The sequence below is a fragment of the Heterodontus francisci genome, chromosome 17, assembly GCF_036365525.1.
Source record: "Heterodontus francisci isolate sHetFra1 chromosome 17, sHetFra1.hap1, whole genome shotgun sequence".
Lineage (NCBI taxonomy): Eukaryota > Metazoa > Chordata > Chondrichthyes > Heterodontiformes > Heterodontidae > Heterodontus > Heterodontus francisci.
Genome location: NC_090387.1, coordinates 52,211,523 through 52,224,827, shown reverse-complemented (window position 1 = coordinate 52,224,827; position 13,305 = coordinate 52,211,523). Strand labels below are relative to the sequence as shown.

Genomic DNA, 13,305 nt, shown 5'->3' with positions numbered 1-13,305 from the left:
CCTTCCTATTCATGTATTTGTCAAGATGTCTCTTGAATGTCGCTATCGTATCTGCTTCCACCACCTCCCCTGGCAGCAGGTTCCAGGCACTCACCACCCTCTGTGTAAAGAACTTGCCTCGCACATCCCCTCTAAACGTTGCCCCTCGCACCTTAAACCTATGTCCCCTAGTAACTGACTCTTCCACCCTGGGAAAAAGCTTCTGACTATCCACTCTGTCCATGCTGCTCATAACTTTGTAAACCTCTATCATGTCGCCCCTCCACCTCCGTTGTTCCAGTGAAAACAATCCGAGTTTTTCCAACGTCTCCTCATAGCTAATGCCCTCCAGACCAGGCAACATCCTGGCAAACCTCTTCTGTACCCTCTCCAAAGCCTCCACATCCTTCTGGTAGTGTGGCGACCAGAATTGCACGCAATATTCGAAGTGTGGCCTAACTAAGGTTCTGTACAGCTGCAACATGACTGGCCAACTTTTATACTCTATGCCCCGACCGATGAAAGCAAGCATGCCGTATGCCTTCTTGACTACCTTATCCACCTGTGTTGCCACTTTCAGTGACCTGAAATGTTGAGGATAAACCATAGGAGTTTTACTGTACATTGGTCATAATGAGTGGAGTGAGCTGATCAATGAAACTGGTGCAAAACACTTTCCTGAAACATTAATCTGACAATCACTCAGTTTAAATAATTAGAAGTTAGTTCAAAAATAGTTGTGAATGAGTAACACATACAGGAAGTCTTTTCAAAGATAATAGGAACATAGGAGCAGGAGTAGTCCATTCAGCCCATCAAGACTGCTCCGCCATTCAATACGATCATGGCTAATCATCCACTTCAATGCCTTTTTCCCCACACTATCCTCATAACCCCTTGTCATTTGTATTTAGAAATCTGTCAATCTCTGCTTTAAACATACTCAATGACTGAGCTTTCACAGCCCTCTGGGGTAGAGAATTCAAATGATTCAAAACCCTCTGAGTAAAGAAATTTCTCATCTCTGTCCTAAGTGGCTTCCCCCTTATTTTGAAATTGTGTCCCTGGTTCTAGAATCCGCAACCAGGAGAAACATCTTAACTACATCCACCCTGTCTATCCCTTTAAATATTTTGTAGCTTTCAATGAGATCACCTCTCATTCTTGAAACTCGAGAGAATACAGGCCCAGTTTCTCTAATCTCTCTTCATAGGACAGTGTCGCCATCCCAGGAACAAGTCTGGTGAACCTTCGTTGCACTCCCTCTATGGCAATAATATCCTCCCCAAGGTAAGGAGACCAAAAATGCACACAGTACTCCAGGTGCGGTCTAATCAAGGTTCTATACAACTGAAGCAAGACTTCACTACTCTTGTACTCAAATCCTCTTGCGATAAAGGCTAACATACCATTAGCCTTCTTAATTGCTTGCTGCACCTGCATGCTAGCTTTCAGTGACTTATTGACAAGGACACCCAGGTCCCTTTGTACATCTACACTTTCTAACCTCTTACCATTTAATAAATAATCTGCACATCTGGTTCTCCTACCCATTTTCCACATTATACTCCATCTGCCACGTTCTTGCCTACTCACTAAGTCTTTCAAAATCCCCTTGAAGCTGCTTTGCATCTTCCTCATAACACATTCCCACCTAGTTTTGTGTCATCCGCGAACTTGGAAATATTACATTTGCTCCCCACATCCAAATCATTGATATAGATTGTGAATAGCTGGGGCCCCAAGCACTGATCCCTGTGGTACCCCAATAGTCACAGCCTGCCAATGTGAGAATGATCCGTTTATTCCTACTCTCTGCCTTCTGCCAGTTAACCAATCCTTAATCCATGCCAGTATATTACCTCCTACCCCACGTGCTTTAATTTCGCTAACCAACCTCCTGTGGGGGACTTTATCAAAGGCCTTTTAAAAATCCAAGTATACCACATATAACTTAGCATACCGTCATGCAGACCCCCATCTGCCAAGAATGGGGCATATTAAATTTTGTCATATTGTTATGACCGACTGCTCCAGTCAAAACCCTCAATCAAAATATAGGATTCTGAATGTGGTGGGAGAAACGCACTGTTAATTCAATCCCATCACTCCACAGATCGCCTAACATATTTAAAACTTTCCAAATTAAAGAAAGACCCAGCCAAGTTGTACCATCTGTTAACCCCCAAATGAGGCTAACCAAACCAGGTGTCTTTAAATCAACAAATTAACTGTTTAATTAGAAAAACTAAATTCTTAAACACTATGACGATATAAACAACATTTAAAGTAGAAAAAAATTGTGGAGTCCTTGCAAATTTGTAGTCCAATGTTGCTTGAAGTCCTCACAGCAATCCGATGGGGAAAATAAGATTCTTCCACAGTAGAACAGTCCATAGTCTAATACCAGCAGTAAGTGATGCTTTCCTTCCCCAGTGAATTTCAAGAAGTAACAACTTGCAAACACTTTCAGTTGAATCAATCTAATTTTAGCGTTTGAGGGATAAAATATTGTCACAGTCTAACTTCCCTTCCTTCAGTTTAAATTATCAGAGATCTCTGTTTTGGCTTGACTTTTTTTTTTAAAAAGAATTTTGAGAGATAATAATTAAACAGACTAAAATTCTCTTCCTTCAGTTTAAATGGTTGAGAGCTCTTTTTTCAGGTGCTAACACCAACTCTCTGTTTGTCTGTGTTCTGTTGGAACAAATGGTCTTCAACTAAAAAGCCAGTTCAAAATTGAATTGTAACAAATGTATCACATGATACTCCAAGTGGCTGCATTCATAGGAACGAGAATGCACCCTCTGAATCGCAGTCTCCGAATGGCTGTTTCAAAGGAAATGAAAATGCACCTTCTCTAACTCGAGACTTGCTGGTTCTTAAAGCAGTACTGATCCTTTGCCAGCCTTAAAAGCAAACCGCATATTCCCCGAAAAAAAAACCCACAGGACCATGAAAATGTCCACCAACTCCCCGTTATCAATTCTGTTAGTAACATCCTCAAAAAACTGCAACAGGCTCATCAAACATCATTTCCCATTCATAAATCCATGTTGACTATGCCCAATCAGATTATCATTCAAGTGTCTGTTTATCACATCCTTTAGAATAGATTCTAGCATTTTCCCAACGAGTGATGCAAGGCTAACAGTTCTGTAATTCCCTGTTTCTCTCTCCCTCCTTCTTAAATAGGACAATAAATTGCAGAATCATGATCTGATCTGTTACATAATGGTTTCTTTAACCAACTATCTAAGGCATTGAGTTTATCTGTGTGAAGCATGGTGTCTAATAGGAAGATCTATAGAATCCAAGAAGTCTATAGCACAGAAACAGCCCATTTGACCCATTAAATCCATCACATATTAAAAAACTTTCATGCAACAGGAAAAGCTTATAGTTTGATGATCCATTCAATGACTTCCCAAGATGCCAAGTGAAGAAATGAGGTGCCTCCCGCAACAGATTTTAATGGGTAATTTGATGTGATGTGTTCCATGGTCTGGGACTCATGGCCACAATCACACTTTGGATCGTCCATAATCTTCCATTTACGGAGCAGGTGGTCACATCATCCAAGCCCTGTGCAAACTTGGCTCAGCACAGTCCATGAGGCCAAGACCTCTACTGTTGGGTCAGTTATAATTTTTTATATATACTGACTGCGTCTCACAATTCCGTCCATCTGGACAGTGAGTTGGTACCAGCTACAGGAATATTAGTTGCTGCTTCTCAGAATAGTCAGCAAGTTGAAGAGTTAATGACAGCCTACACGTAGTCTTTGTGTGTGCTGGTTCATCGAGAACTTGTCAGCAAATGTCATCAAAAGCACCAAATGCCCAAAAGTAGCCTCCTGGTCTGAAAAGTTTGAAAGTATCAAAAATGTAAACCAAGGATCAACCAACAAAGATAAGTGGTCCAGCACCCTGCATTTATCAACTCAACATTGAAGGTCTATCTAGAGTGAAGTTTGAGATCTTGGTCAAGAGAACTTAGAATGCAAATGGCCCTTAAATTACATGGTCAAGGAATAAAATTTTATGAATGTGATTTTATGAATGTTTCCACAATTAAAAGTTAAAGTGCTAATTTATTTGAACAGGATTAACACCTCTACTAAGAGTAGAAAGAGGAATTTCAGAAAAAATGCATTAAGCATTATGCAATATATGTTTATATTAAGTGAATGTTCACGAAAACCCATATAGAAACAAACACAACCTATGAACACCAAAATGCAAAAGCTGACACACCTTTCTCTTCTGAAGTAAACCCTGAAGCTGCCTCAACCTTTTCAAGAATTCTTCGAAGTTTCATTATTTTAGTAGCACATACATATCCATGACTAAAAGGGGAGAAAGGAATAATTTTTCGACAGCGATTAAAGAGAGCAGCACATCACAACAAATAAATCACAGCCTCAAAAGAAACATAAATAAAGTAGTTTTGTTCAATTAACCTAAAATACGCAAATGTAACTAGATAATTTTCAGAAATGGAGCACAGCACTCCTGGTTAGCAACCAGGGCCCAATTTTAACTGTGTAAGGGAATGGGTTTGAGTGCATTAAAATTTCGCTCAAACACTCAAAGTACACCTGGTCATATAAAACATTCCAAAGTTGATAACCTCTAAAAATTTGCATTTGATTCCAAATCAATTCAAATTTTTTTTTTCCCAGCAGCCATGTCTGTTTTAACCCTCCATTATTTCTGAAGTATAAATTTTGAAGTCATAAAAATGGGCTTAAATCATGAACTATATGAAAATGCACTATACTTACTTTCTCAAAGGATTGACTATTTCTGTTCTCAACAAGTCTTGAGTTTCAGTATAAAATTCAACATCATCCTTTTCTTTAGGCCTAAGCAAGACGGTGTCCAATACAGAACTAAAAGCAAACATACTGTGGAGAAAATGTTAAACTATTAAAATATACAATTCTTGGAATTATTAGATAGAAATATAAATATTTGTATGTTGAGGAACCAACTAGGAAACAGTCTATTTTCAACCTAGTATTGTGCAGTGAGAAAGGGTTAACGAATAACCTGAGATTGAAAGCGATTTAGTCAAGTCAGAAACTAGGGTCTTAAATCTGAATAATGCAAATTATGTAGGTATGAGGGGGGGAGTTGGGCAAGGTAGTTTGAGAAACTAGATTAAAATATATAACTGTAGATAAGTAATGGCAAATATTTAAAGAATTCTTTCATAATTTGCAACAAATATACATTCCCTTAAAAAAATAAAACTCCCTAAGGGAAAAGTGGTCCAACCGTGGCTAACCAGAGAAATTAAAAATAGTATAAGATTGAAGGAGAGAGCTATAATGTTGCCAAAAAGTAGTAAGCCTGAGAGTTGGAATGATATTAGAATACAGCAAAGGAGGACCAAGAAACTGATAAAGCAAGAGAAAAGCGAATGAGAGCAAATTAGCCAAAGACATTAAAAACCAGAGTCTAAAAAAGCTTCTACAGGTACGTTAAAAAAAAAATTAGCAAAAGTAAATGCGAGTCCCTTGCAGGCAGAGTCAGGAGAAATAAGAAAATAGAGACCTTAAACAAATACTTTGTACCGGTCTTCACAGTAGAAGACACAAAAAACATTCTGGAAATAGTGGGGAACCAAGAATCTTGTGAAAATGAGGAATTTAGAGATATTAAAGAAATAGTACTGGAGAAATTAATGGGACTTAAAGTCGACAAATCCCCTGAACCTGATGGGTTTTAAAATAGGTTAAAACAGAGATAGTTGATGCAATGGTCTTGATTTCCAGAATTCGCTAGATTCTAGAAAACAGTTGTCATGAATTGGGAGGCAGCAAGCATAACCCCATTATTCAAAAAAAAGGGAGAGAAAACAGGGAACTACAGGCTTGCTAGCCAAACATCAGTCGCAGGGAAATTGCTAAAATCTAATAATTAGAGATGTGGTAACAGGAAACTTGTAAAATCACATTGTGATTAGGCAGGGTCGACACAGATTTATGAAAGCGAAATAGTGTTTGACATCTATTACGAGTTTTTGCAGGATATGCACATGGACAATTCCGGCAACAGTACTGAAGAACTGTGCTTCAGAACTTGCCACGCCCTTAGCCAAGCTGTTCCAGTACAGCTTCAACACCGGTATCTACCCGGCAATGTGGAAAATCGCCCAGGTACGTCCTGTACACAAAAAGCAGGACAAGTCCAACCCGGCCAATAACCGCCCCAGTCTACTCTCAAAATCATCAGTAAAGCGATGGAAGGTGTCATCAAAAGTGCCATCAAGCGGCTACTTGCTTAGCAATAACCTGCTCAGTGACGCTTAGTTTGGGTTCCGCCAAGGCCACTCAGCTCCTGACCTCATTACAGCCTTGGTTCCAACATGGACAAAAGAGCTGAACTCAACAGGTGAGGTGAGAGTGACTGCCCTTGACACCAAGGAGCCCTTAACAAAGCTGGCGTCAATGGGAATCAGGGGGAAAACCCTCCGCTGGCTGGAGTCATACCTAGCGCAAAGGAAGAGGGTTGTGGTTGTTGGAGGTCATTCATCTGAGCTCCAGAACATCACTGCAGGAGCTCCTCAGGGTAGTGTCCTAGGCCCAACCATCTTCAGCTGCTTCATCAATGATCTTCCTTCAATCATAAGGTCAGAAGTGGGGATGTTCGCTGATGATTGCACAATGTTCAGCACCATTCGCGACTCCTCAAGTACTGAAGCAGTCATTGTAGAAATGCAGCAAAACTTGGACAATATCCAGGCTTGGGCTGATAAGTGGCAAGTAACATTCGCACCACACAAGTGCCAGGCAATGACCATCTACAACGAGAGAGAATCTAACCATCTCCCCATGACATTCAATGGCATTACCATCATTCAAACCCCCACTATCAACATCCTAGGGGCTACCATTGACCAGAAACTGAACTGGAGTAGCCATATAAATACCATAGCTACAAAAGCAGGTCAGAGGCTAGGAACCCTGCGGCGAGTAACTCACCTCCTGACTCCCCAAAGCCTGTCCACCATCTACAAGGCATAAGTCAGGAGTGTGATGGAATACTCTCCACTTGCCTGGATGGGTGCAGCTCCAACAACACTCAAGAAGCTCAACACCATCCAGGACAAAGCAACCAGCTTGAATAGCAACTCGCTTGATTGGCACCCCATCTACAAACATTTGCTCCCTTCACCACCGATGCACAGTGGCAGCAGCGAGTACCATCTACAAGTTGCTCTGCAGCAACGCACCAAAGCTCCTTAGACAGCCTCTTCCAAACCCACGACCTCTACCAACTAGAAGGACAAGGGCAGCAAATGCATGGGAACACTACCAACTGCAAGTTCCCCTCCAAATCACGCACCATCCTGACTTGGAACTATATCGCCATTCCTTCACTGTCGCTGGGTCAAAATCCTGGAACTCCCCTCCTAACAGCATTGTGGGTGTACCTACCCCACATGGACTGCAGTGGTTCAAGAAGGCAACTCACCACCACCTTCTCAAGGGCAATTAGGGATGGGCAATAAATGCTGGCCTTGCCAGCGACGCCCACATCCCATGAAAGAATTTCAAAAAAACTAGTAGGGTGGACAAAGGGGAACTAGTGGATGTAGTGTATTTGGATTTTCAAAAAGCATTCAATAAGGTGCAACTCAAGAGTTGTTACACAAAATTAGGGCTCATGGGATTTTGGGTAATATATTAGCATGGATTGAGGATTGGTTAACAGACAGAAAACAGAGCGCAAGAATAAATGGTCATTTTCAGGTTGGCAGGCAGTAACTAGCAGGATACCGCAAGCATCAGTGCTCAGCCCTCAGATATCTACAATCTACGTCAATGACTTAGATGAGGAGACGGAGTATAATGTCTCCAAGTTTGCTCATCATACAGAGCCCAGTGGAAAAGTAAGCTGTGAGGTGGTCACAAAGAGGCTACAAAGGTATATAGGCAGGTTAAGTGAATGGGCAAGAGCAGATGGAATATAACATGGGAAAGTGTGAAGGTATCCATTTTTGGAAGGAAAAATTGCAAAACAGAATTTTTTTTAAATGTTGAGACACTGAGAAATATTGGTAGAGGGGCCTTCGTGTCCTTGTACATGAATCACAGAAAGTTAATATGTAGGTACAGCCAGCAATTAGGAAAGCAAATAGTATGTTGACCTTTATTACAAAGGGATTGGAGTACAAGAGTGAAGAGAGTTACTGCAATTGTAAAGGGCCTATATTGTTGGACTTCTTGCCCAAGCAAAGATATACTGGCCTTGGAGGGAGTGCAATGAAATTTCACCAGACTGATTCCGGAGATAAGGGGATTGCCCTATAACGAAAGATTGAATAGACTTGGCCTATATTCTCAGAATTTAGAAGAATGAGACATGATTTCATCAAAATTTATAAAATTCCTAAGCAGCTCAATAAGGTAGATGCACCGGATGGAGGTTTTCCCTGGTTAGCGAGTCGAGAACTAGGGTGCACAGTCTCGGAATAAGGGATCAGCCATTTAGGACAGAAATGAGGAGAAATTTCTTCAAAGGGTTGTGGATGCTCATCCATTGAGTATATTCAAGATACAGACCGATAGGATTTTAGGAATTAAGGCATAAAGGAATAGTACAGAAAGGTAGAGTTGAGGTAGATCAGCATGATTGCATTGAATGGTAGATTAGGCTCGAAAGACCAAATGGCCTATTCCTGCTCCTATTTCTCATGTTATGTCACCCTTATATAGAATGGGTCTTTTTTTCAACTCTGGAAGTGAAAAGATTAGCTAGGATTCATCTATTCTCACATCAACCATGTAATATACAACAGTCAGTGCCTTTTCCTACTTCCCCACCCCCCCACATGATCCTCACTAAAGTTATCCTTTCAGTACTGAGATTGGGGCAGAAATATTGGAAGACAGCGTGTTGACAGCATGGTAAAGTGCTAAAATCTCATGTTTGACCATACAGTGTCAGAATCAGAAATTAGGGGAGGCTAACAATGCGGTTGATTCTTAACTGCCTTCTGAAATGGCCTAGCAAGCCAGTTATATTCAAGAAGACAGCTCACCACCACCACCAGCCACCCCCACAAGGGCAATTAGAGGTAATAAATGCTGGCCTTGCCACCGATGCCCACATCCTGTGAAATAAAAAAATAGATCAAGCTCCCAACCATTATACAACAGTAAAATTGCTGTACACAGATACTTACCAGAACAAAGTGGAGTCTAAGTAACAGGAATTGTAATGCCCTTGGATGCCCTTTTTCTTCCCAACCATTATAGCTAGGCCTTCTTTCTCCATCTTGGGAGGTGTGTTTTCTTTAACTACTTCGCTTCGATATCCTCCAAATGCTACAACAAAAACAAACTATTAGCACTTTCTCTCTGCTCGATCTATTAACTAAGAAATACAAAGCATGGAGCTACTGTTTTCGAAAAACACATCTTAGTAAATGTTTACTCACAATGGCCCGAATTTTGCAGTTATGACGGCAAAACTGCTTGCCGTCATAACTCTGTAAAACTGATAGCAACTTCACGCCTTCTGCATATGCACAATTAAACACTGAACTCCAGAAGCTGCTGTCAGTCATTTCCCACTCCTCCACAGGGTGCGATGAAGTCCTTGCAGGTGGAAATCTTTAGAAATCACTGAAGTGACATGGACTTTCACATTTAGCACTCTATTCTTGTTGTAAAAACACTTGAAAAAAAAGCTAAGTTTTGCTGAATGAGCTGCAACAGTTTTAAAAACTGTTGTACCAAGTCACAATTAGTGCTGAGCAACCTCTCTGACCCATAAAAACTAATTGTACATTTGTGAATATCAAATTTTTAAAGTTTATGATACTTCAGCTTCTACCTGTAATCCCATGTGTATGCCCAATCTATATTTCACTTTCTGTAAAATTATAAAAAGTGCACGATAAAACTTGTTTGTTTGCTTTCTGTGAGGATTGGCTGTTTAGCCTGCCTTATGACATCCCTATTGCTGGATGCTGGCACTAACGCTAGAATGAAGTTAACGTCGAGAAAGGGGAAATCCACATCATAAAGATTGTTCGTGTTACAATCGTCTAGTTCATTGGTTTATATTAATATTTTTAGAGGTCACTTTTAGTTTTGGGGAAATTAAATTGGCCGATGTAAGATAATTGAAATTCTGGAATTCAAAAAGTTGCAAGACCCCACCCCCGCCCAAGATATTTACACTTAAAAGGATCTTTCCACATTACTTAAAGACTCAGAGTTAGAGAGAGAAGAGCCAAAAAACAGAAGGTGGGCTCGTTTAGTTGGGAAACTGAAGTCAGTAAATCTGAAGAGAATTGTCCTGTTTTTGTTGGCAATATAAATTATGCAACAACATTTCTATGGAGATATATGATGCAGGGTGATGCCTGTCTGTCAGGTGTTTTATTCTCTGTGCTCTCTGACAGAAAAAGTCAGTCAGTGTTTGGAAGCAGCTTGAACCAGGCGAAGAGATAATCTGCCAGAATCCAGAAAGGAGCTGAAAGGCTATCAGGAACCAGGAGTGTTTCTGATTTGTGAGGCACATGATCAGGCTGGGGAAATCCAAATTTGTAAGTTGTTGAAAGAGAAATAGAGGGTCCACCTTGCTGAGCGCTAGGAGAGAGAATCCCCAAGAAATCTCACCCCGGAAGACAGCTGTGAAACGTTGCAAAATCAAAGTGAATTCCTAAGAGCAGGGATATGTTTTGGATGGGTCCCAGGAGAAGTGAAGTGAATGGACCTCCAAGATCCTGTATAGGGGAATTCGTGGGGTGGAAGTAAAAGTCAAATGGGGAGTGTTCTGTTGAGATTTTAAGTTTAAAGTAAAAGACTCTATATTTGGCTGAGATTTTGGCTTCAAAATATAAATTATTACAAATTGTAGTGTTGTTAGTAGTGCTTGCTTTGCTTAACTCTTGTCAAGTTTTTTTTGTTTAAAACGTGAAATCTTGTGGCGTAATTATTTTAATAACTGAGTTCAAATTTCTTTTAAAAAGTCACTGGTCTCTAACAGGATCATAACACTAAATCTTTGTGAGCAGCTTTCTTTGAGGACAACGGGGAGTGTCGCACTTTGCTGCCGACTGTAAAATCCAAACCATTAAATAATGGTGATCATACCATAAAGTGTATGTCTGTAATCAGGTAACAATGAGTAATATCCATTCAAAAATTCAAACCGAATATAATATGGCCTATATATGTAAAAAGAAATGGTATTTGTTCTCATTAGGACTAAAAATTATTGGTGTATCAAGACCAAACCTCATATATAATAGGTCCCTTTTCCTTTAAATTAATATTTTTGGTAACAAGGACACAGTGTGGCATAAATTGTAGGAGAGAAGATAAATCAGAAGCAGGTTTATACTTTAAAAGGTCTGAAGACTAGCAAGAAGGGAAGGCTGAAAGAGATATGACATTTCACCATTTTGGAGACCTTGGCAAAGGAGAGTTGGTAGGAAACAAGGCAGTGATTTTATTTTTGTAGTCAGCTGGGTTGTGGCACATACAGAAGGACGTCACCCTATTAAATTCTTCAAACCAAGTTACTGAAAGATCCACACAGGTGGAGTTTCTACTCGTCTGATACTAAATGCACATCCTCCTCAACGGCAAACTTGACTTATCCAAATTCAGACAGCTTAACTGCAGATCAGCAAGAACCAAAGATCATGGACCCCAAGTGTGTTCAGATACACTGCTGGAGTTTAAATCTGACTACACTGCAAAGTTTGCCAGCATAGAACACTAGTAAGCTACCTATTTGTCTCGCCAGTACCACCTTACTCTTGAAGGCATTTGCTTGTATGGTTATCTGAACTCAGAGTGGCATGAATTCCAAACTCCAATGACAGGCTTATTCCTCCAAGATTTATTTGTCAATAAGCTGGCTGTACAACCAATAGTGTTCCAAAATACCACACACTTTCTCAGCTTAAGTATCAGAATAGAAGTGGGTTGACTTGGTTCTGAATTTCCATCAGCAGCTAAGTCATCTCAAAGCTACCTCAATCTGAAAAAAAAAATCCCCACTCCAGAAAGGGTATTTATTTAGTTGGAAATCAGACAGCTGACAAATACTGGTTTAAGCCCTCACTATCTTCTTTGGCCTCCTTATCTCGAGAGACAATAGATAAGCGCCTGGAGGTGGTCAGTGGTTTGTGAAGCAGCGCCTGGAGTGGCTATAAAGGCCAATTCTAGAGTGACAGGCTCTTCCTGGTGTCAAGCAATTATCATCAGCTCTCACAAATGGCATAGGGAGCACCTACAACTCACCATAAGACTTGAGTTATCCTCCTAACCACAACATAGGGACTTACCATATTCGACTGAACAGTGGTTTCACCCAAGCTGCAAGTTTTAAGTTTCGAAAGCAACTGGTTCCCTTTTTGCAACCCAACTGTGGTAGGCACCAAGCATGAGCACATGTTCTCATAGGTGACCTCCAGGCAAAGAGTTTCAGTGGTTGTACTTCAAGTCTCAAAAGTTTTCTTATCTGCTGTATAATGAATATCTGTCTTCAGTACAGTGGAAGAACAAACATGGTAGCTTGCAAGTGTGCCTATTGATCACAATGTTCTAGAAATCTAAGCCTAATGACATATAGCAGGTTTACTGGTGACCAACTGTTTAATTCAAATCTTCAAATAAAGGGCTTTGGCATGAAAGCATGACCGCGACAAGACAGCTTCCCACTGTTGCACATCAGTGTCAGGTCAATGGCAGTCCAGCCCACTTCCCTCTGAAATCCTTTTTACCAAAAAATCAGAGTTCCACACTAAATCATACACATGGACCAAAGCAGATCCTTATGTTGCCTAGGAGTTCTGAATAATGTCTGAAAAACTGTTGTACACAAATATAACCTTGATTGGTACTTTTCACTTCATATTGAACTTCATAAGAAAAGCCAAATTTCCTTTCAACCTCTCTCAATCCAGTCACAAAAGATTGTACTCAGGCACCAGCCAACATCTACTAAGACTCTCAGGTACTGATACGAATCAATAATCGGAATTTGAATCTCCAAAAAATTTGCAATCCCCTCTTCAGCTGTGCCATGGTATCACTCTCAGGGGCATCCATCACCATAACCTGGTTGTCCAGGACAGCGAGTTCAGCACACTAGAGCCCTCATAGGAGCCCAAAAAACATCACCTAATGCAAAGAGCACCATAATTCTTTCAAAACAATCCAAAGACATTCCTTCCAATGCCACTCAAGAATGAACTGGAGAAGGAGACATGATAGACAGTAGTTTAATTACTAAGTTACACAAAAGGTGAAAAGCCATCAGTAGTTTCCAGGAGGTAATTTTATAAAAT

The 13,305-nt window shown here is 40.4% G+C and overlaps 1 protein-coding gene across 3 annotated transcripts in view; it reads right to left on the bottom strand.

The window, feature by feature from the left end:
- The window catches only part of cyld (cylindromatosis (turban tumor syndrome)), a 74,242-nt gene that overhangs the window by 24,695 nt on the left and 36,242 nt on the right, over positions 1–13,305 (bottom strand). For all 3 annotated transcript variants that reach the window (XM_068049440.1, XM_068049439.1, XM_068049441.1), the window contains 3 exons: positions 9,178–9,319; positions 4,766–4,888; positions 4,236–4,327 (listed from right to left, as the gene is read on the bottom strand). In XM_068049440.1, coding sequence (XP_067905541.1) covers positions 4,236–4,327; positions 4,766–4,888; positions 9,178–9,319 — 357 coding nt within the window. The remainder of the gene's footprint in view (positions 1–4,235; positions 4,328–4,765; positions 4,889–9,177; positions 9,320–13,305) is intronic.